Raw genomic sequence first — 25,129 nt, 5'->3', positions numbered from 1 at the left:
CCTTCCTTCCTTCCTTCCTTCCTCTCTCCCTTCCCCTCCCTCTTTTTTCCTCTTTTCCTCCCTCCCTTCCTCCCTCCCTTCTTCCTTTCCTTTCTTCCTTCCTTCTTTCCCTTCCCCTCCCTCCCTCCCTCTCTTCCTCTCCCTCCCTCCCTTTCTTCCTCTCTTTCTTCCTTCCCTTCGTTCCTTCTTTCTGCTTTCCCTCCCTCCCTCCCTCCCTCTCTCCCTCTATTTCCATCCCTTCCTTCCTTCCTCCCTCCCTCCCTCCCTTCTTCCTTCCTTCCTTCCATCCTTCCTTCCTTCCTTCCTTCCTTCCCTTCCTCTCTCCTCTTCCCGCCCTCCTTCTGTCCCCACTAGCCAGGACTAGGGCTTGAACTCGAGGCCTGGGCCCTGTTCTTTATCTCTTTTTTTTTTTTCCAGTTTTTTGATTTTTTGCTCCAGGCTGGATTCTATTGGATCCACACTTCACTGCCCAGACGCCGCTCCTTCCCTTGTCCCCCTGTCTCATCCACGTCACTTATCCAACCCCATGGTTCTTCACGTGACCTCAGCATTCCCGCCTCCAGCCTGCTGTGTTCCCAGGGGTGGGGAGAGCCTGCCCTCTCTGTTCATCTAGACGAAACAGCATCACCACACATGGGATGCCAAGAACTTGCCTCTTACCAGGTAAGTTCTTGGGAGACCTGACTTCCTAGGCAAAGGGTGTCTGGCCATACAACTAGCTATCCCAAAGAGTCGACAAAACAGACTTGTTTCCTATCTCCTGGGGGCCTCTGATCTCAGCTCCCACGAAATGAGCCATCATGTTCCCCCCCACCCAGTAATAAAGATGAATAAGGAAGACGGCGTCATTCATGTTGTCCTTCTTAGGACTACCGGGCAAAAAACAGCCGGGATACCAGGCCGGCATGAAGTCCACCTGTTGCCAGGCGCAGGCTTTGCTGCTTTGGAAGCAACCGAACCAGGCTGACCACAGAGACCTTAGGCCTTGTCAGAAAATGAGGAAGTAGGAGATCGATGAGTAGTTTGTTCTGGCTGCCACTGACATTGGAGGCCCAGAAAGAATAAGGTTTGTCTGGCCTCGAGGCCAAAGGAGAGCTGGCGCTGGTCAGAAGTCCTCTGACTTAATCCTTTGTACCGCATCATGGGGTCACAGCTGCCCACCCCAGCATTTAACCCAAGGGTGAACCCCACAGGGTCCAGGCACAGAATTGCAGAGACACAGATCTAAGCTCAGACGCCTGGGTTGAAGTCCTCACCTCCCTGTTTGAAAACGGTATGGGCAGAAGCAGATGACGTCAACATGTAGGTGCTTAGCAGGTGAATGAGTGAAGAGATTGGCACGCTTACCCCCAAATTCCCCTTTCCAGGGATTTTTCTGAGGGTTAAATAAGATCATTGGGACAAAAAGATTTCCGTACAGACTTGGTCAGCCTCGAGTACCGTTTCATCCTGATGGATAACGCATGCAGTAAGTGTGGGGTTCATGGAAGAGAGGGAGAGTTGTGTAGAGGGCTTGGCTTTCAGATGACTGTTGTCCTTTATAGCTCTGAGACACAACATAGATCCAAAAGAACAGGGCCTCAAGGCTCCACGTGGCTTAGGTGCTTGGGATCTTTTCCGCTAAGTTTCTACCAATGGGGTGTTCCTTGGCAAACAGGAGCCCGCTCTCTTCCCTGAGCAAGGGACAAGGAGGCTTTGAGGATGTAAGATACCCCAGATAGAAGGCGTCCAGAAAAATCAGTCTTTTCTAGGGACCACCTAGGAGGAAGTCAATGGAAAAATTTGGGGGCGGATTTGTTTTTTTCAAGGTGTCTTTTTCTTTTATGTGGGTGATAGGGCTCACTGGGGGCCTGGATGCTGTCCCTGAGCTCTTTTGCTCAAAGGCTAGTAACTCTACCACTATGAGCCACAGGGGGCTACTTCGGGTTTTCTGAGTGATTTATTGGAGGTAAAGAGTCTCACGGATGTTCCTGCCCCGGGCTGGTTTTGAACCGTGATCCTCAGATCTCAGACTCCTGAGTAGCTAGGATGAGAGCAGCCTGCCTTGTGTAATTTTTTTGGGGGGGTGGAGGGAGAAATTGTTCTGAAGATTCTTTAGATCAAGTCCCTGGGGAAGAGAGAGGGGGCCCGGCCAATCTGTCTTTGATCTCTTGCATTATGATTTTTGATTACCAAAGAGACCCCAAAGGGTCCCTCATCACTAAGAAGTTAAGAAAGAAGCATTGGCCAAAAAAAAAAAAAAAAAAAAAACATTGGCCAGGCACCGGTGGCTCACACCTGTTATCCTAACTACTCAGGAGGCTGAGATCTGAGGATTGCCGCTAGAAGCCATTCCAGGGCAGGAAAATCCGTGAGACTCTTATCTTCAATAAACCACTCAGAAAACCCGAAGTGGCACTGTGGCTCAAGTGGTAGAGTGCTCACCTTGAGCTGAACCGCTGAGGGACAGCACCCAGGCCCAGAGTTCAAGCCCCACGACCGATTTAAAATAATAATAATAATAATAACCATTAACTAAGCCAAAGGTGTTCTGTGCTTCCCCCAAAGCTTAGCATCTCCAGTTCTAGCCTAACATGGAGAAAAGAGAACACTTGTATTTTGAATTAACCTAGCATAGAATTTCAAAGGAGAAAGAAAGGGAGGGGGAGAGAAAAAAAGCAAAAAGAAAACATGCACAATACCTGCTTGGTTTACAAAAATCGTTCCCGAGAGGCATAGATTTCCAAATCAAGGACACAAGGAGGCCAGGGATGAATTAATTAACTTGGTGCGAGGTAGGATGTGGGTCTCTAGGGCTTCTCTATACCAGCACAGGTCAGCAAAGGCCCGGCCTCGCTGGCTAGCTTAGGAGCTCTGGCGGGGAGGTGAGCTGATTTACAAATGCCTTTCTTCTGCGTCTGTAGCATCTGCTCACCAGGATGCTCAGGTTCCGGCATTGACCCTGAGCCCATCATCAGAAACCAGGGAGCTAGGATCCTGCCCCCCAAACTCTTTTCTCCCCACCGAGATCCAAAGAAGGAGGAAACTGGCATGAGGGAAAACTGTTTGGCTTAGGAGGCAGAAGGCTAACTAACATCCAGGCTCACCCTATCCTGATAACTCCCAGCTTCCTGGGGTCCTGGTCCTCTACTCAATACTCCTGCCGGAGGCCATGTCCCCACTTCCTCTCACAACCTGCTTAGAAGAGTAGATCGGCCTACGGTTCAGTACTGCCGGGGCTTGTCTACTTTAAGAGATCAATACTCCGGGTTTCCACTTTCCAATGCATCCCAATCTGAGTGCATTTGTGATCAGAGAGCATTTTTAAGGCTTCACACTGACCACAGGGTTGATGATCATAGGTCAGGCATTCACTCTCGAGCTTGGTGGTACCAACAATATTGTCATCGTCATTGTCATCATCATCATCACCACCAGGCCATGGTGACAAGCTTCTCATGTGGACCAAAAGAATAACAATCCAACACCAGTCAGGCATCAGTGGCTCATGCCAGTTCATCTTAGCTGAGATCTTAAGTCTCCGGTCATCAGGAGGCTGAGATCTGAGGATCGAGCTTTAAAGCCAAACCCTGAGCAGAGGAATCTACAAGAACTGGAGGCATGGTAGAGGGCTGAACTTGAGCAAATAAATAAATTTTTAAAAAGCCAAGTGAAAGTAGGAGGAAGCTTTGACTTCAAGTCCCAGTACTGGTACACACACACACACACACATGCACACACACGCATGCACACACACACACACACATATACATTCAACACCAGGCATTTGGATTTAACAACCCAAAGCACTAAACAATTTCTGTTCCCTAAGCTATACTACCTTTGGGCTTCTGTTTCATCTGAATCATAAGAAAAAGACACCTTGCAGGGGGCCAGTGGCTCATACCTGTCATCATAGCAACTCAGGAGGCTGAGATCTGAGGATTGCAGTTCAAAGCCAGCTCAAGGCAGGAAAGTCCGTGAGACTCTTATCTCCAATGAACCACCAGAAAACTGGAAGTGGCGCTGTGGCTCGAGTGGTAGAGCGCTAGCCTGGAGCTGGAGAGCTGAGGGACAGCGCCCAGGCCCAGAGTTCAAACCCCATGACTGACAAAAAAAAATCTATATAATGTCAGGAGGGAGAAGGAAGAATGTAGTCAAAAAATTCAGTTCAATGCATAGCGTACAAAATGAAGAAAAGTGACGGAGGGAGAATGATCAAAGAGGTGATGTTGATCAAGACACAGGGTATTACTAAGTTGCTTTGTTGAATGGCAACTCCTTTGTACAACTACTTAAAGATTATATGAATATGTATATAATATATATGCTAATGAGGATGCAAACAGACCAAGTAACTTCCCACTGAGCAGAGAGAATTTTTTTATAACGCCCAAGGAAGTAAATAAAAGGCTATGACTTGGGACTCCAGGAGGAATATATTATATTATAAATTATATATTGTATTATAATATAATATATATTATTATATACTTTGTATATTATATTATATATAATTTATATTATATTATAAATACTATATGTTCATATATTATATAATATTGTATATAACATGTAAAATATATAATAATATATTATATTATAAATAAAGTATATGACATTTATTATAAATACAATATATTATATAATATAAGAATATATATCTATCATCTATCTATCTATCTATCTATCTATCATCTATCTATCTGAATCTACATAGTGTTTTCCAATTGGGCATGAGTTCTTTGAAGAAGGACTTGGAGCAAAACAGATTTAAGTCCCGGGTCCTGTACTTCATAGCTGTCTGATGTTGCTTCTGTAACTTTTTCCCCAGGTTAGTCTAAAATTTCTTTGCCTGTAAGAGGACCACCATGGTCGTGTCTCCCTCGCTAACACACCGCATTGATTAAAAAGAAGTAAGAAGTAACAGAGTTGCCCTAGCCCACTACTTGGCGAAAAATAGTCTTTGAGATGTCAATGAATATGGTTTATGACTTGGGGGTCGGGGGAGATGTCCCCTGGTGGCTGAACTATAGGTATACGGACAAAAAAAAATAAAAGAATAGGAAATTTAATGAACAATAAAACAGGATACAAATGTGATGCTAGCTGGCCCTTCTAGAGAGACACCCAAGGATCAGACAGCACATAACCACGTCCCCATGATTCATTCCCCTCAGCCATCTGCCAAGAACATACAGTTCCTCCTGGAGTCCCAGGACATGGCCTTTCTATTTGCTTCCTTGGCCTTTTTTTTCCCTTTTTAAAAAATGCTTCCTGCTCAGTGGGACATCACTTGCTGTGTGTGTACCCCCGTTAGCATGTGGAGGGGTGCTGTTTTCTTTTCCTAAGCCAAGAGTCTGTTGCTCCTTCCGCAAGACAGAAGGGAGAGTATGGCATAGCAGATGGTCCTGGGAAACTTTGGTAGGAGACGGGAGAAGACGGGCTCTGTGACTTCCTGTATGGTTTTTTTGGGGTGTGTGTGTGTGAGGGGGGACATGTGTTCTCTCTCTCCTTGGGCCCTCCATTGTGGTAAGATGGGAGAAAGAAGGAGGGAACAGATGACACTGTATGAAAGGAAGTGTACTCATCCCCTAAGCTGTGTAACTATAACCCCTCTGTATATCATCTCTATAAAATAATAAAGTAAATTTTATATATACACACATATGTGTGTGTATGTGTATGTATATATATATATATATGATACGGTGGCTCACACCTGTCATCCTAGCTACTCAGGAGGCTGAGATCTAAGGATTGCGGTTCAAGGCCAGCCTGGGCAGGAAAGGCCATGCGACTCTTATCTCCAATAAACCACTAGAAAAAACAGAAATGGTGCTATGGCTCAAGTGGTAGAGCACTTGCCTTGAGCTGAGGAGCTGAGGGACAGCGCCCAGGCCCAGAGTTCAAGTCCCATGACCAAAAAACAACAACAACAACACAAAACTATTAAAATACTTGCCCAAATTACCTCCCCGAATGATTTCAGAGATCTGACTTTAAACCCCTGTTTTAGCTGGGCCCCAGTGGTTCACGCCTAAAACCCTTAACTACTCAGGAGGCTGAGATCTGAGAATCACAGGTAGAAGCCAGGTCCGTGAGAAGCTTTTCTCCAAATAACCACCAAAAAAAAAATCTGAAAATGAAGCTGTGTGGCTCAAGTGGTAGAGCACTAACCCAGAGGAGAAAAAGCTCAGGGACAGCGCCAGGGACCTGAGCTCAAACCCCAGGACCAGCACAAGAAAGAAAGAAAGAAACCAAAGTATTCCAGCATAATTAGAAAGGCCTATTTTTAATCTCTTTTTTTTGGGTGGGGGTGGGGGTGAGGGTGGGGTTCACTCCTACAAATTCCTTACTTTGACAGATTAAGAACATGAACTTGGTTTGCCCTATTTCAGCCAGCCCGGTTCTTGTTTGATAAACACTGCCGATTTGAGATGTCAATCACGATGTCTTTAGCTCCAGGAATGGAAAATCACATGTGAAATAGTTTTCACAGCAGGACATTCATTTTCTCATAATACAGAGTCCACAGATAGAGCAGCTCCGACTCACATCATTCGGCTCTCATCTTTGCCGGACGGCTGCAGTGGTCCTAGGATCACAGGCTGAGAGTAACCATGTCTTCATAATCTTTACATTGCCCGTTTAAAACTGGCCATAGGCACATCCCTGAACCCCTAAATCAATCTTGGATAAGAGGTTTAGGGATGGCTGAGGGTATTCAGGTCTACTTGTGAGCTAGGGAGAAGATTGTTTTCCTTTCTTCCTTCCTGCCTTCCTGCCTCTCTGCCTTTGTTTTGTCTATGTATCTATCTATTGCTTTTCGGGGGGGATTGGTGATAAGGCTTGAACTCTGGGCCTGGGCGCTGTCTCTGAGCTCTTCAGCTCAAGGCGAGCGCTCTACCTCTTGAGCCACAGCGCCACTCCTGGTTTTCTGGTGGTTCACTGGACTTAAGAGTCTCAGGGACTTTCCTGCCTGGGCTGGCTTTGAACCGTGATCCTCAGATCTCAGCCCCCTGAGTGGCTAGGATGACAGGCGTAAGCCACCGGTGCGCAGCATGTCCATTGAATTTGAATGACTTGTATTGGCTCACCCTTTCTCTCTCCATCACCTGCCCACCGTCCTTTCCTTCCCCCAACCCCCACTGCTGTTAAACTAGAAGTTGGTTGTTCAAAGGAATTCCACCCTCGGAATCCTACCCTGCTTGTACCATATTTTAGTCAATATGTTTGTGTGTCTGTCTCTCTCCCTGTGTGTGTATGTATGCATATGGCCCTGTATATGTTTTCATCTATGTTTATAGTTTACCTCTAACCCCTACACATGAAAGAAAACAAGCAGAGTGGGATGTTTTCAACATGGCCCTAGGATAGAAAATGATGACCATTGTCAGAGTCTGACTGCTAAGACAGTCTGAGTGGGATATAAGTTAGGCCACAGATAAGTGCTGCTCCAAGCCACCCCCATTTCTGTTCTCCACAACCTGAGCTGTACACCACTGTCTTCTACCCTCCAGTACTTGTATTTCTTTTCTGGTCAGTGTTTGCTGATCATTAGAGAAACTTTGCTCTTATCTTTATCAAGAAGGGGTGGGACTTTGGAAGGCAGTATGGAGGATCCTCAAAAGACTACACACTGAGCTGCCCTATGACCCAAGAATCCCACTTTTGGGCATTTGCCCAAATGATCACAAACAAGGTTATACCAAAGCTACCAGCACAACCATGTTTATCGCTGCATTATCCACCATAGTTAAGCTATGGAACCAACCCAGATGCCCCTCAGTAGATGAATGTATCAAGAAAATGTGACACACACACACACACACACACACACACACACACACAACACACAATGGAATTCTATGCCTCCATCAGAAAGAATGACTTTGCCCTATTTGTTAGGGAATGGAAAGACTTGGAAGAAATTATAAGTGAAGTAAGCCAGGCCCAAAGAAACATAGGTCCCATGGTTTCTCTTATTTACAATAACTAGTATAAGTTTAGTACAAGCAGAAAAGGCCAAAAGCTATGTACATAGGATCATATAAGAGTTTTTATCTTTCTTGCTGTTGTTTTTATAATGTACTTATAGTGTACTATGCCATTTTGGGGGGTCTAGTTGTGGGGCCTGAACTCTGGGCCTGGGTGCTGTCCCTCAGCTCTTCAGCTCAAGGCTAGCACTCTACCACTTGAACCACAGTGCCACTTCCGGCTTTTTTCTTTTTGCTTATGTGGTGCTGAGGAATTGAACCCAGGGCCTCAGGCATGCAAGGCAAGCACTCTACCACTGAGCCACCTTCCCAGCCCACTATGCCATTTTTTTTGTTTCTTTTGTATGTTCTTCCCCCATGGTATAACCCCTGTTGTCACTATATTTTATTCCGGTGCCCTGCATCTTGTATATACATTTTTCTAATTTGGGGAGGGGAAGGGATATAACAAAATGCTTAAATAAGGATACAGGTTGACCCATTGTAACGATGAGATGTACAAGACACTATGTTGAAAATGAACTTTACATCTTGGCGGGGGAAGGAAGGAGTTGGGGAGGTGGGAAGGGAAGGGATGGTAGGGGAAAACAAAAGAAGGGGTAACAATACTCAAGAGGAAATGGACTCATCTTGCTCATGTAACTGTAACCCCTCTGTACAGTATCTTTACTATAAAAATAATAATAAAAAGAAGCAGTGGGAACATTTCTAGCCCCTAGTTATCTAGATGCTCCAATGTCTCCATCCCTAGATAAGGTTAACTGATGTCTGCTCTACCCAGAATCTTCCAGAATCCTACTCTCCCCTCACCATAGAATTAAGCTCCCCCCCCCCATGGGTAGCCAACTTCACCGTTCATCTGTCACATCCTGCCTTCCTTGTCTTGTGATCCCTTTTTCCAGATCATGCTGGTGTTTCTTTCCCCAACGTCTCCCTTCCTGTCTCAGAGTTGGCTGGGGGGGGGGGGGGAATCAAACAAAGATGCTGGGCTGCACCATATGTCAGATCTCTTCCTGAACCCGATGAATGCTCTATGTACAATGTTCCCATCTGCTCGGAACCTGTGCTTCCTCCTTTTTTCTTCTCTATTTGGCAGACATACAGCTTTCCTCGGGAAGACCTTCATTGATCCCCTCCTACCACCCCCCATTGCTCCCCAACCCAACCCCCATGCCAGTCTCTCTGTGCTCCTTCTCTTCTTTTGTACCCTGGCTTCACCAGGCTTAAAAATCATTGTTATTCATGAACTGCAGAACCACCTGCCTTCCATCTTTAGTTCAACTAGGCCTTGAGGTACTCTAGGCCAGGGAAAAATAATGTTTTGGCTAACCACTTTCTCTGTGACAGCTACCATTTAAGGCTGGCACAAAATAGTCCATTGGGTTTGGGAGAGGTGAGGCTTGGGAAGGACTAAAGTTGTAGGTGAGGCTTGGGAAGGACTAAAGTTGTACGTTTGGAAATCATTTTCTTTTTTCTTTCTTTTTTTTTTTTTGTCAGTTGTGGGGCTTGAACTCAGGACCTAGGTACTGTCCCTGAGCCTCTCTTTACTCAAGGTAAGCGCTCTACCACTTGAGCCACAGCACCACTTCCAGTTTTCTGGTGATTTATTGGAGATAAGAGTCTCATGGGGACTTTCCTGCCAGGGCTGGCTTTGAACTGTGATCCTCAGATCTCAGCCTCCTGAGTAGCTAAGATGACAGACGTGAGCCCCCAATGCCTAGCATTTAACTACCTTTGTAGTTTTTTTTTTCTTAAATAACAACAGTATTCTCTGATTCGGCTTGCTCCCTGAGTCAAAAAATATTTTACATTAGTATGAAGATTATTTGCTCATCAAGTATTTGTCCCTTCCTTGGGCTATTTTTTTTCATACCTCAGAGACTTGGAATAACTCAGAGAAATGCTCTCTGTGTCTTCCCTGTTAAGTTGGGGGATGGAAATTTAATAACCACTCAGGACAAGGTTGTAGCTGACACAGGTGCAGAACCCAGAGCCAGAAACACAGTCCATGAGCCAATTAATGGTTGTTGACCGACCAATCGAGGGCACGCAGAAGAGATGATTAATTGGGAACAAAGAAGTCACATCACAGATTGATATAATAGATGTGGTAGTATCCAGGGAGTAGTAAAATATTACATGCAAAAGAAAATAAAACCAAGGGTGGGGAAGGTGACTCAGTGGTAGAGTGCTTGCCTCGCATGCATGAGGCCCTGGGTTCGATTCCTCAGCACCACATAAGTAGAAAAAAGCCAGAAGTCGCGCTGTGGCTCAAGTGGTAGAGCACTAGCCTTGAGCTGAAGAGCTAAGGGACAGGGCCCAGGCCCAGAGTTCAGGGACCACGACCGACAATAATAATAATAATAATATTAATAATAATAATAGTAGTAGTAGTAGTAATAGTAAGAATAAAATCAATAATAAGAAGAAAGCAAAGATGAGGCGAGGTGGGGAAAGGAAGCAAAAGGGAGGAGGAGGAGGAGGAGGAGGAGGAGAAGGAAGGGAATGTGTGTTGGCTCACCTGGCCAAGTGTACATTCCATGCCACCTAAGAAATCAGCTTCCTTCAGCCCATTGTGATTGCTGCTGATGTCATGGACTTCAAACCGCAGACGCTGAACCTCTTCAAAGTAGAAATCCACAGTAAACAGTTTGGAGTACACTGGGTTGATGCAGGTCCGAATCACCTCTGTCCTATCAACCTGCAACAGAAAAAGAAACCCCCCACTGGGGATTAGGATTTTGGTAAGTATTATTATTATTATTATTGACACAACAAAGAATCTGAAGTTTTTGTATTTGAAGATTGAGAGTTATATTATTAGACAACAGGGCCAGGTGGGCCAGTCAAGAGTAGTTGCCTGGAGCGTCTGAGCAGGAAGGTCTAAGGGCACATCTGGTCCCTGAAGGAACACAATCTGTCATAGATTAGTGATGGCTGACCGGTATGGGTACGTAGTAGAATCTCCTTACCACTGGATTCTCAGCACAATGGGGGACAGCCAGGAAAAGGGGGGAATCGAATTACAGATGCCTTTGGTTTCCAGTATGCTCATGACCAGGTGTGTGATGTCTACCCACTCCTTGTACCCCTTCTGCCACAGTCTGCTCATTCAGGAAAACCAACACCAGAAGGTTCCAGATTGCAAGGTCACTTCCAGCTTTCCTCCACCTTCTTCTGTCTCCTGAGATAATTATTTTTCCTTTTTTTTTTTGTCCCCTTCTCTCAGATCTATGTCTGACACTTCCGGGCACCGCTCAGTGACCCAGGCCTCTAGGAATTGAATTTCCTGGGATCTCCTGACCTCTAAATGTTGAGGATGTCAGACAGAAAGAAGATTTGTGTTTTCTACTGGACTTCCTTGCTGCTAAGATTCTTTTTTACTTTTTAGTCAATCGTGGGGCTTGAACACTGGGCCTGGACGCTGTCCCTGAGCTCTTCAGCTCAAGGTGAGCGCTCTACCACTTGAACCACAGCACCACTTCCAGTTTTCTGTGGTTTGTTGGAGATCAAAATCTCATGGACTTTCCTGCCCTGGCTGGCTTAGAATCATAATCCACAGATCTCAGCCTCCTGAGTAGCTAGGATGACAGGCGTGAGCCACTGGTGTCCAGCTCTGCTGAGGTTCTTTTCCTCCATATTTATCACAAGTTTTTTTTTTAATGCACAGAGCCATTTATAGTCTGAAAAGTTTTAAAGGACCAAGTGAGAGCTCATCTCAGATCCTAGAGCATCTTTCCAGCCCCTAGAATGAGAATCTTGATCCATGGTACATTTACCTAAATCCATAAAACCATGACATCATACAGTAAGGTCTAATTCTACTCACGAGATGTTTTGTGAGAGATTTTGAAATAATCCCCAAGCATCGACTTAGAAGTGGATCGGACATCCTCAAGACACAGATTAAAAAAACAACAAGCTTTGAGTGAGATAAAGGAAATGTCGCCACATTTCCCCTTACACATGGAGAGTTGTGTAATTGTAAGTTGGTGTATTCTGCTGGCTATCATTATACATAACCACGATCTCTGAATAACTTTTTATATTGATATTGCAGAGGTGATACGCAGTAAGGTGACAGTTACGTAAGTCAAGTAATGAGTGTACATCTTTTTTTGCACCATGTCTCTCCTTCCCTTGTGCTTATCTCCCAATTTTTCCCCTCTCCTCCCCACCCACAAGTTATAGAGCTCTTTTTCCCCACTGAGGACCACAGCTGCATTTGTTCACCCTTGGTCCCTCAATTTCTGTGCCTGATGCTTAATAATTTAGATTTAGCTTCCACGTAGAGAGAAAACGTGCACCGTTTGTCTCTCTGTGCCTGACTTACATTCTTTTTTTTTCTTTCCAGGTCCCTATCAATGACGTAACATCATTCTCCTAACAGATAAGTTAAATTCCATTATATATGTCCATATATACATATAGATAGATAGATAGATGATAGATAAATATAGATATATATCTGTATCACATGTTCTTGGTCTCTTCATCCATTGTAGGTCATCTGGGTTGTTGGCAATGGAAATAGTGTAGCAATGAACATGGATGTGACTCTGTTGAGTGTGCCATATCAGCTTTCCCTGTCTTCAGACTTTCTCTTCCTCCCCTTGTTATGCAACTTTGTTTATGCAACTTCTTTCCATTGAACTGGAGAACCAGAGCCCTGTGCAGAATAGCTCGGGAGAAAGAAACCCGGCTGTTGGATTGAGGTCACGTTGAGGCCTGACCACCATGACGGAATCCTCTCAGCGGATGGGAGCGGGGAGGCTCACCCCACACCAGTGTAAAGCAATTCACCCTTCACTCCGATGCTGATGATTCATAGGGGGCTTCCAGCATTTCTTTGCTGTCTTAGCTGCAGAGTGCTTTGTCCAAATACCTCAGGCAAGGGAAGGGTATACAGGCTTAGCTCCACTGTGCTTTGCTACACTGTATAGACTGCTAGATCTATGTATAGGTCTGTATATAGATCTATATATGTGTCTAACTATATATGGATCTATATATTGGTAGATCTAGATCTATATATGTGTCTATAGATCTAGATCTTCCTAGATCTAGATCTATAGATGTGCCTATCTATATAGAGATCTAGATATAGACCTATATGTAGATCTAGCTATCTATACAGTGTAGGACCTATCTATATTTTTATATAGATAGATATCTAGATCTATCTACAGATAGATAGATAGACCTATATCTTTAGATATATCTATATAGACAATCTATATAATAGTATACAACATATACAATACAAACAATATATACAACATACAATATACAAATATATACTGTATCTATATATCTATATATAAGAAAGTTATACAGGACTGGGAAGGTGGCTCAGTGGTAGAGTGCTTGCCTCGTATGCATGAGGCCCTGGGTTCGATTCCTTAGCACCACATCAACAGAAAAAGCCAGAAGTGGCACCGTGGCTCAAGTGGTAGAGCACTCACCTTGAGCTGAAGAGCTGAGGGACAGCGCCCAGGCCCAGAATTCAAGCCCCATGACCAACAACAACAACAACAACAAAAATCAGAAAGGCTTGTAACTCAGTGTTTTCAAGATGTACAAATAAACAACAGGCTCAAAGGGCTTTTCAATATGTCCATGACCAGACTATGATATCTGAATCCTGTACAGAACAGGTTGTTGTGATGTTACCTCAATACCGTGTAACTAACTCACCAATTAATGCCATGGTCGAAACCTAAACTTATCAGTAAAGCTGGAGGAAGAAGAACAGACAAAACAGCAAAGCAGACACCAGTCTCATCTAAGAACACAGATGCACAAGACGCCAAATAGAATGTTGGCAGAAGAGTCTGGAAAGGCATACAGAAGTATACTCAGATCCAGTCGTATAAATAGAAATAAACGATCAGGGAATTTCCATTCAATCGTATCTATTAGATGCTAGAGACAATTATATCCAAACCAGGGAAGGCTGGAAACCACTTAAAACTAACCAGGTGCAAGTCAAGTCAAATGTAAATAGATATGTAACAACTATTAAATAAAATAGAACTGTAAAATCATTATGAACAAGAAGTCTAGAATGATCATTTCATAGTGTTTACAATATTGTTTGAAAGCAATATAGCATACAGAATTTACAATACAGAATTTACAAATCTGAAGATAGTAATAACATAGCTATGTTATGGTATGTATTAAGTATGTTAAATAACCTACTTATATATAACATAAGTATATGTTATAACATATTTAACATATAGGTATGTGTTATATATGTTATATATAACATTTAACTATATGTAACATATGCATATATAACACATACTTATATGTTATAACATATATAACATATATTTGTTATAACATATATAACAGATGTATGTTATAACATATCTGTTATAACGTATAACTGTTATATATTATAACATATCTATAACATTTATAACATATGTAACATATACTTATGTTATTAATACATATATACTTATGTTTTATATTTATGTTATATATATATACTTATGCTTTATATAAGTAGGTTATTTAACATACTTAGTAACATTAAAAATAACATAACATAGTACCCTATTAATACCCAGCATCGAGCATGGGTAGCTCACTCCTGTAATCCTAGTTACGCAGGAAGCTGAGATCAGAACATCACAGTTCAAAGCCAGCCAGGGCAGGAAAAAAATCTGTGAGATTGTTTTTAAATCTTCAATTAACTACCGAAAAAAGCCAGATGTTAAGGTGTGGTTCAAGTGGTACAACACCTACTTTGAGAAAAAAAAAAGCTAAGGGATAGTGCTCAGGTCCTGAGTTCAAGACCCAGTACTAGTGTTTTGAGAGAAATGGTGTCAAACCTGGTCTCTCAGTATGGAGAGAGCGGACATCTTCGTTAGGCTGACACTTGTCCTCCGTGAACAAAATCTGTGTCTTTATTTCAGTCTTCAATTTCTTTCATTCACTGTGTTGTAGTTTTCATCATATAAATCTGGTTCATGTTTTGTTAGTTTTTTTTTAACCTCTGAGCCTGTCCAGTGGTATTTTTTTCTGGAACAATTCTCATTAATATCAGATTTTAAAATTTGACGTTTACACAGTCTTGGTTAGTATGCAGTCTTTTACAATTAAGCATATCAGCCTGTTGATTAAGTTCAGAAATTTCCCTTGGTCTTGGTTTTCTGGAGAGTTTTTGTTATGGATGAGTATAACATTTTGTCAATTTTTTAAAATTACTATCAAGTGATGTGATCATGCTAATTTTCTTCTTTAGCACCTAACAAATTATATTAGTATGAATTATATATGAAAACACATTAGCTTATAATATAATATAATGCCATGTTTTGGTAAGATTACGGCTTGATTGAGTTTTGAATTTTAAACCATCTTTTATCCCTAGAATAAATCTCATTTGCTCATGGTGCCTAATTCTTTTTACATAATGAATTCTATTTGCTAATTACTGAAGACCATGAGAAATTCTCGTTTGGTTTTCTTGTTTTGTTTTGCTTTGGTTTGTTTTCCAGTCCTGGGGCATGAGCTCTGGGTCTAGGCACTGTCCCTGGGCTTCTTTTGCTCAAGGCTAGAACTCTACCACTTGAGCCACAGGGTTACTTCCAGCTTTTTCTGTGATTAATTGGCAATACGAGTCTCAGGGTAACCCCTCTGTACCTCACTTTTACAATAAATTTTTTTAAAAAATGAGACTCACAGACTTTCCTGCCCTGGCTGGTTTCAAACTGCAATCCTCAGATCTCAGCCTCCTGAGTAGCTAGGATGACAGGCGTGAGCTACTTGGCTTATGTTCTTTTCTTTTTAGTCTTGTTTATCTGTCTTTGTGAGGGGGCACAGAAATGGAAAGACAGAGGGTGAACAAATGCAGCTGTCGTCCTCACTAGACACTGTGTTGAAAGTGAACGACACAACTTATGGGTGGAGGTGGGAAGGAAAAAACTGGGATAGAGGGAGGAAAGGGATGACACTGTCCAAAAAGAAACGTAGTTTTAAAAATCTGACTTATGTAACTCTAGCACCTCTGTACATCATCTTTATAATAACAATGAACTTTTAAAAAATGGGAGGAGCGGTGATAACTCTTGCTTCTTTTCTAATATTTGTAATGTGCATCTTTGCTACTTTGTTTGGCTTGTCAGTCTTCCTCTGATTCTTGGATGTACTGATCTGTGAATCGAAGAATCAAAACTCTGCCTTACTGGTATGCTCTCTCTCTCTCTCTCTCTCTCTCTCTCTCTCTCACTCTTTCTCTTTCTCGGTCTGTCTTGTTTTTCTCTAATTTATTTCAGCTCTTATCTTTGCTATTTCCTTCCTTCTTGCTTTGGATTTATTTTTGCTATTCTTCTTCTAGGTTCTTAAGACCAAGAACTCTTTCCTAAAATATGCTTTACTGCTATAAATGGATGAATGTAACATTTTGTCAATTTTTTAAAATTACTATCAAGTGATGTGATCAGGCTAATTTTCTTCTTTAGCACCTAATAAATTATATTAGTATGAATTATATATTAAAATGCATTAGCATATAATATAATATAATGCCATGTTTTGGTAAGATTACGGCTTGATTGAGTTTTGAATTTCAAACCATCTTTTATCTCTAGAATAAATCTCATTTGCTCATGGTGCCTAATTCCTTTTACATAATGAATTCTATTTGCTAATTACTGAAGACCCGCTCTCCCTCCCTCCCCCTCCCCCACAGCATTTCCTTAACTGAGTGCTATATGTGGTGATGTTATATTTTCATTTTCTTTTTATCACGTTCAAGGTAATTTTTTTCTCTTTCTTTGCAGTCTGCTTTTTGTGTCAGGATAATACAATATTCAGGCCATGGATTATTTATAAGTGTGTTTTCTACTTTTCTAGTGATTATTCCCCCTCCCCCTGCTTTTCCGGTAGCTTATTGCTTTCTAGTTTGATTCTATTGTAGCCAGAGGATACGGTATGATTGCAATTCTTTCACAACTCTTTTTTTTTCTTCCTTTTTTGGTGACCCAGAATATGATCTATCACTGCGGACACTTGTCAAGAATGTTTGGGTTTGGGTTTGGATTTTTTTTTTTTGCCAGTATTGAGATTTGAACTCAAAGCCTTAGACTTGCTCAACTGATAACTTTGCATATTGGAGCCCTGCCTCCAGCCTGGCTTTTTTTTTTCTGAATATTTTTGGAAATGGTATATCTTCTAGCTTTTTCTTCCTGGTCTGGCCTGAACCTCTCTCCTTCAAATCTCAGTTTCCTGAGTAGCTAAGATTGTAGGTGTAAGCCACTGGCGCCCAGCTTAAAAGAATTCCTGTTATTATATTTTTGTAAATATTTCTTATTGTTATTAGAAAGGGGATGTATGGAGGGGTTACAGTTACGTAAGCCAGGTAATAAGTACATTTCTTTTTGGGACGATCTCACCCTTACCCTCTCTCTCTTTCTCTCTCCCACTTTTTCCCCTTCTGTCTCCATCCTCAAGTTGTATAGTTCATTTTCCATATAATGTCTAGTGAGTACCACTGCATTTGCACACCCTTGGTTATTTATTATTATTATTATTTAAATTGTGTGGATAACTTTTTCAAATGGCTCAGTCGGTTGTTAAGACTTAAGCACTTAACGCATGGAATGGTTTAGGCTAGTTTCCTTTGGCTTTTGATGCATGTAAGAAAATTACCAAGTGGGCTGGAAGGTGGCTCAGTGGTAGAGCACTTGCCTTGCATGCATGAGGTCCTGGGTTCGATTCCTCAGCACCACATAAGCAGGACAAAAAAGCCGAAAGTGGCACCGTGGCTCAAGTGGTAGAGCGCTAGCCTTGAGCTGAAGAGCTGAGGGACAGCGCCCAGGCCCAGAGTTCAGGCCCCACGACCGGACCCCCCCCCAAAAAAAAGAAAGAAAATTACCAAGCAACCAATTGAGTCCAGGGTACCCTCTACCATAACATGGTACCAACTAAGCCACAGCTTAAGGAAAAAGTGGCAGCCAAAATTCCATGGAGAAGAAGTAATAGCCAAAGTGACTATGAAAAAGTTACATGAGCCTGTAACACTCAATCTCTGCGTACACCAAAATAAACCCTTTCTGGACTGGGAAGGTGGCTCAGTGGTAGAGTGCTTGCCTCGCATGCATGAAGCCCTGAGTTCGATTCCTCAGCACCACATACACAGAAAAAGCCGGAGGTGGCGCTGTGGCTCAAGTGGTAGAGCACTAGCCTTGAGCTGAAGAGCTGAGGGACAGCGCCCAGGCCCAGAGTGCAAGCCCCACGACCGACAAAAAATAAAATTAAATTAAATAAACCCTTTCTGTTTCATATATAAAGAAAGACAGGGACTTAGCTCACCTTTACCTTAAGGAGTTAATGGACATTCCACCCACAGTCTCCGTTATAACATGGAGGGATAAAAGAATTTCTGCCAGGTGCTGGTGGCTCACGCCTGTCATCCCAGCTACTCAGGAGCCTGAGATCTGAGGATCATGGTTCAAAGCCAGCCTGGGCAAGGAAAGTCTGTGAGACTCTATCTTCAATGAACCACCAAAAAAACAAAAAACAGAAAAAGCCAGAAGTGGAGCATTGGCTCAAGTGGTAGAGCGCTAGCCTTGAGCAAAAAAAGCTTAGGGACAGCGCCAGGCCCTGAGTTCAAGCCCCAGGACTCAGACACACCAAAGTTATCGCAAAAATAAAAAAAAAGAGGAAGCTTTGGCATTTAAAACAAGTGACGGCTCACCTGCCAAAATATATAAGAAATGATAACTTTGGTTAATTCGGCCCTCAAGTCTTATTAATGCCAGGTGATAACGAACTCATGAAAACAAATAGCCTTACACTTCACCTGGTCCATAGATCCTGTTCAACAGATATTGAAGGGGAAATAAAAAAAAAAGGCATTTGCTCTTCTTCTCTAGGTTCCCATTTTATTTATTTACTTTTTACTTTATGACTTCTAACACATCTGTATCCCACCGACCCCTTGCAAGAGCCCTCCTGGACAAAGATCATACTATTCAGAGCGATAGAATGGAAGAAAGAAGGAGGGAGAGAAGACTGACTGATGGGGACAAGACAGCTGGTCTACCTTGCAGCCAGGCAAGGCCCAAGGCCATGGTGACAACTCAATAACAAATAATAGCTCACAGTGGAGGCCCAGGCTGAGAGGCTGACACATAATCAATCAAAGACCAGTGGGATCAATAGGCAGTAAAAACAGCCCCAGCCTTAGGGCCCATTGGGCAGGAAGGAATGGGTCCTATGGAACCATAACAGCCCCTGCACTGGGCAGGGTGTAGCTTTGAAGGCATAACTGGAAGCCATCATTTAGGGTCTCGGGGGAGGCGGGGTTTGATACCTCATACCTCTGCCAATGAGGCCCTCATCAGGATCCCCATGCCAACAGCTGCCCCCCCCACCCTGTTTGATGAAACCTGTTACGGAAAGCCAAGAAATCAAAGTCTTTGAAATCGCCTTCTCGTCTCTTATTCAGTACGGCCCAAACCGAAGTTACCCATTCCTTTTCTCAGCTTCCAATTAATAATTAATTAACTGACTGATTAATTATTGGGATTATGAAGGTGATGTACAGAGGTGTTACAAATGTTGGATAAACAGCACATTTCTTTTGGGGAGACAATGTGACCCCTTTCCCTTGCTCTCTCCCAGTTGTTCCCTCCAGCTTCCAGTTTATTAGGAAAGAAAGACAGAAAGACAGAAAGGAAGGAAGGAAGGGTGGAAGGAAGGAAGGGAGGGAAGGAGAGAGGGAGGGAAGGAAGGAAGGAAGGAAGGAAAGAAGGAAGGAAGAAAGAAACAAAGAAAGAAAGAAAGAATTAAGGAAGGAGGAAGGAAGGAGGGAAGGAAGAAAGAAGGAAAGGAAGGAAGAAAGAGAAAGAAGGAAAGAAAGAAGAAAGGAAGGAAGAAAAAGGAAGAAAGAAAGAGAAAGAAAGGAAAGGAAAGGAAAGGAGGAAAGAAAAGAAATGAGGATTTAACACACAATGATAAGGCCAACTGTCTTTCCCCTGCTATTCAGGCATGCAAAGATGGATTGGATCCTAAAGAAGTTATTTCATTCATAAGAAAAAAAGATAAGAAGAGAAGAAAAAATGCAAAGCCGCAGACAAGTATTGATATTGCTCCATACGAGTCTATGATGGATAGGATAATGACCAGAAGATCACAGAAGCAACTTCCTAAGTTCTTGAAAATGTTCCTCTGCCAGATGTCATTAGCATGAATGAAAGAATGAAAGAAAACGGGAATGTGGTCACAGCTATCTCTCCTGAACACATGAACCCATCTAATTGGGCTGCTTTTCGAGATGACATTGATGGGTGGCGGAGGACAGGAAGTAGTCAGCATTCTGACATTTCGCAGGACCAACCCTTGGTAGCTTTGTCACTTCTCCAGTGGTACTTATCCCATCCCAGAGAAAATGCCCCCAACTGCCCTGATTCCTACTTATCAAGGCCTGAGCACTGTGTTTTTAATGCTCAAGGCTGGCACTTTACCACTTGAGCCACAGCTCCACTTCTGGCGTTTTGGTAGTGAATTGGAGAGAAGAGTCTCAGGGACTTTCTTACCTAGGCTGTTTTTTGGTTTTAATTTTATTGTCAAGGTGATGTACAGAGGGGTTACGTTTATATAAGTAAGGTAGTGAGTACATTTCTTGTCCAACTTGTTAGTCCCTCCCTCATTGTTCTCCCTCTTTCTATCCCCTTCTCCTCCCCTTCTACCCCAAGTTGCACAGATCATTTGCAACCTATTGCCTGTCTCATTGGTTCCCCCTTGTCCTTTGTCTCACCATTCTGTGGTTCCCTCCCCTAGTTCAGATAAACGTATCTACAATACCCAGGGTACCAAAATCAAACACAGTGACAACAGAGGATGCACCATAGGGAGAATAATATATAAAAGAAACCCCCCCCAAAAATCACATAGTACATTAAAAACAACAACAAAGGAAAACCTCTTGTGTCCCTGCCTTGGGGTTCATTTTGCTTAGCATCATCTTATATGGTCATATGTTCATAGCTTTTGAGCTGTTCTGCTCCTCTGCTAAGATTATCCTAGACATATACTAATGATTAAAAATAAGGGAAACCATGGGACCTATGTTTCTTTGGGCCTGGCTTACTTCACTTAACACAATTTTTTTCCATTCCTTTACAAATGGGGCAAAGTCATTCTTTCTGATGGAGGCATAGAATTCATATATATATATATATATATATATATATATATATATATATATCACATTCTTGATCCATTCACCTACTGAGGAGCATCTGGGTTGGTTCCATATCTTAGTTATGGTGAATAATGCGGCAATAAACATGGTTGTGCTGGTAGCTTTAGTGTGGCCTTGTTTGTGGTTATTTGGGTAAATGCCTGGGCTAGTTTTTTGAACCACAATGCTCAGCTCTCAGCCTCCTGAGTAGCTAGGATGGCAGGCATGAGCCACTGGGGCCCAACTCACACATGTTACTCGGCTTTCTTATTCTGTTACAGTATTCTTCATTGCTAATACTACTACTTTACAACAGTAGAGTAATATCCAGCAGGTATTACTGAAGCTAGGTAGCCATACTATGATCCCATAGAAACAAATGTTCAAAATAGGAGCATGAGAGAGAAAAGTAGGCCATAAAAAAATGTTGGGGGCAGTGTGACTCCATTTTTATAGAGAAAGTAGCTGTATTTATTTAAAATAAAAGAAACCCCAAAGATCTATAAGCTATATGTCGTGCCATAGATAGATATCTAGGATTACTAAGAATGGATTGGGGGGGAGGTAGATCTCTGTTTGGATGCTTTTTGAATTTGTTTTTTTGCTAGTCTCTTAGTGCTTCACCATTGTTACAGAGGTCATATGTTCGCATTTTAAAACCTCCTTCGAAATGGAAAAGTGGAGTACTATCATAATCAAGCTATACATGTGTATACACAGCCCTGCATAGCTTTATACACATACACTTAGTATACGTTTGGAAATCCAACGCCAGCCAGATGGTGGAGGAAGTGGTAGGTCCCCACACTGCTGCCGGCAGGAGAACTCTTTATAGCGCTCTTTAGAAATTAATCTGGCGGTACAAAACCAAAGCCAGGAAAATGTTCATTTCTGGTTACCCTGTGGCCCCACATCTGGAAACGATCCTAGGAACAAAATTCTGAAGAAAGGAGGGGCAGGAGGAGGAAGAAGAGGAGGAGGAAGAAGAGGAAGAAGAAGAAGAGGAGGAGAAGGAGGAAGAAGAGGAGGAGGAGGAGGGAGGAGGAAGAAGAAGAAGAACAAGAAGAAGAAGAAGAAGGAAGAAGAAGAAGAAGAAGAAGAAGAAGAAGAAGAAGAAGAAGAAGAAGAAGAAGAAGAAGAAGAAGAAGAAGAGGAGGAGGAGGAAGGGGAGGGGGAGGTGGCAGAGGAGAAGGAAGAAGAGGAAGAGGAAGGAGAGAAAGGGGAAGGAGGAGGAAGCGGGGCTGGGAAGGTGGCTCAGTGGTAGAGCACTTGCCTTGCATGCATGAGGCCCTGGGTTCGATTCCTCAGCACCACATAAGCAAAAAGAAAAAAGCCGGAAGTGGCGCTGTGGCTCATGTGGTAGAACGCTAGCCTTGAGCTGAGGGACAGTGCCCAGGCCCAGAGTTCAGGCCCCACGACTGGACCCAAAAAAAAAAAAAAAAGAAGAAGGAGGAGGAAGAAGAAACAGAAGGAAGAAGAGGAAGAGCAGGAGGAGGAGGAGGAGGAAGAAGGAAGAAGAAGAAGAGAGGAGGAGGAAGAGGAAGAGGAAAAGGAAGAGGAGGAAGAGGAGGAGGAGGAGGAGGAAGAGGAAGAGGAGGACTCTCTCCCTGTCAGAATGTCCTCCTCTCCTCCCTCCAGACACGGGTGGCTCACGCCTGTCATCCTAGCTACTCAAGAGGCTGAGATCTGAGGATTGCAGTTCAAAGCCAGCCTAGGGCAGGAAAGTCCATGAGACTCTTATCTCCAATGAACCATCAGAAAACCAAAAGTGGTGCTGTGGCTCAAGTGGTAGAGCGTTCACCTTGAGCTGAAGAGCTGAGGGACAGTGCCCAGGCCCTGAGTTCAAGTCCCAGTACCCCCCCACACACACAACTAGAACTATAACAACTTAGATGCACCAGTAGCCTTACAAAGCTCACCATAATAGAAAACAAAATCATATCGATGATCAAACTGCTCCACTCATTGTTTCTCTTAAGTACACGATACAGTCACAGCTCCTTCTAAATACACATTACAAAACAGTTCATTCCTCTTGCAGAGAGTAAGCCAGATAACGGAGGATCTTTTTTCTTTCTCTTTTTTTTGTAAATCTCGAGTACTGCATTTAATGTTGTGTTTGGTTTTTGTCCTGAAAAAAAAAATCTATTAATCAATCAATCACCCACCGCCCGGCTCCTCAAGGATGAATCAAGCCATGACGATGTTGGCATGAAACAAAAGGAAAATGGTTTGATTTTGGGTCAAAGTGGGGGCTGCCAGTAGAATTTTCCTCTCATCTGGGCGTCATTAGTGTTGCCTGCACAATAAATCAACACTGAAACACTGAATTAGATGCCTGTGTGGAGGGAGGGGAAAAAGTCTCTCTCTCTCTCTCTCTCTCCCTCCCTTCCTCTCTCTCTCTCTTTCTCTCTCTCTCTCTCCCCCTTTCTCACACACACACAGTTCAAGAGAAAGTCTACCTCTATCCCTCTCCCTTATGGCTGAAAGGGAAAATGCTAATGTCCTAGAATTTCACATTATTTCATAGCCCAAGGGCCAGGAAGAGTAAGTAGTACATTGTTCTTGCAAGTACCATTTTTTAAAATTTGTTCATGGGGCCTGAACTCTGGGCCTGGGCGCTGTCCCTCAGCCCTTCAGCCCAAGGCAAGTGCTTTACCATTTGAGCCACAGCACCACTTCTGGCTTTTTTCTGCTTATGTGGTGCTGAGGAGTCAAACCCAGGGTCTCATGCATGCAAGGCAAGCACTCTACCACTGAGCCACCTTCCCAGCCCCGCAAGTACCATTGAATACAGTGTTTAAGATGGGCTTGAGGGTGTGTATTTTCTTTGGGGAGCCTACACGCCTTGATCGCATCCAAATCTGGGCTCTTTCTTTGATTCTCTGGGAAGGAAGCCCGTGGCCTGGGGAATTTTCCCGAGTGACAGATTCCTCTCCAAGCCATGGGTAAAGTCTAACTTACGTACTTCAGTGGCTCTCTATCTGTGCAGAGTCAGATCGGAATAGAGTTTGAGGAGCCCTGATCTCCATCTGCTACAAAAGTGGAGATAGAGAAATATCACTGGTTGTGGAAAGATGTGAAGAAAAAAAAATCCAATTACCGGGTTCCCTTTCCCTAACCAGCTGTAAGACAAGGCCCTCTATAAAGTGAGCTGATTATGCATGTGTGAAGAATCCATCTATAGGTAATTAAATTCAACAGTTTTTATTTCTATTGGTCGTGGGGCTTGAGCGCTGTCCCTGAGCTCTTCAAGCGCAAGCTGAGTGCTCTACCACTTGAGCCACAGTGCCACATCTGGTTTTCTGGCAGTTTATTGAAGATAAGAGTCTCAGGGACTTTGCTCTCTCGGGGCTGTCTTTGAACCACCATCCTCAGATGTCAGACTCCTGAGCAGCTAGGATTCTAGGCTTGAGCCACTGGCCATCAACCCAACAGTTAATTTATTAATGTATTGTTTTGCAGACAAGATGGCTAGCAGTGGAGAGCTCCTAAACGGAAAGGGAGAGACCTGAGCTTTCTCTCTGGAGTGTCTAGGAAGCTTAGACCTGAGTTACATCCCGAGAGAGCAGAAGTCTTATGCCTTGAAGCCACCAGGAAGACAAGGAGAAATGACACGTGTCTACATCCATGCTCACGGCCAGCTAAAGGGACACCTTCCTTCCTTCCTTCCTTCCTTCCTTCCTTCCTTCCTTCCTTCCTTCCTTCCTTCTTGCCTTCCCTCCCTCCTTCCTTCCTCCCTCCTTTCTCTTTCCTTTCCTTTCCTTTCCTTTCCTTTTCTTTCTTTCCTTCCTTCCCTCCCTCCTTTCTTCCTCCCTCCTTTCTCTTTTCTTTCCTTTCATTTTCTCCCTTCCTTCCCTTCCTTCCTTCCTTCCCTCGTTCCTTTCTTCCCTCCTTTCTTTTTCCCTCTTTTCTCTTTTCTTTCCTTTCATTTTCTCCTTCC

At 43.2% G+C, this 25,129-nt stretch overlaps 1 protein-coding gene across 1 annotated transcript in view; it reads right to left on the bottom strand.

The window, feature by feature from the left end:
* The window catches only part of Cpne4 (copine IV), a 133,096-nt gene that overhangs the window by 60,801 nt on the left and 47,166 nt on the right, over positions 1–25,129 (bottom strand). Inside the window, exon 2 of the mRNA XM_013028039.1 lies at positions 10,501–10,680. Within this exon, the coding sequence (XP_012883493.1) occupies positions 10,501–10,680 (180 nt within the window). The remainder of the gene's footprint in view (positions 1–10,500; positions 10,681–25,129) is intronic.

This window comes from Dipodomys ordii, unplaced genomic scaffold (assembly GCF_000151885.1).
Source record: "Dipodomys ordii isolate 6190 unplaced genomic scaffold, Dord_2.0 Scaffold107, whole genome shotgun sequence".
Classification (NCBI taxonomy): Eukaryota; Metazoa; Chordata; class Mammalia; order Rodentia; family Heteromyidae; genus Dipodomys; species Dipodomys ordii.
Note: the sequence above shows the minus strand (reverse complement) of the source record. Positions and strands in the feature narration are given on the sequence as shown.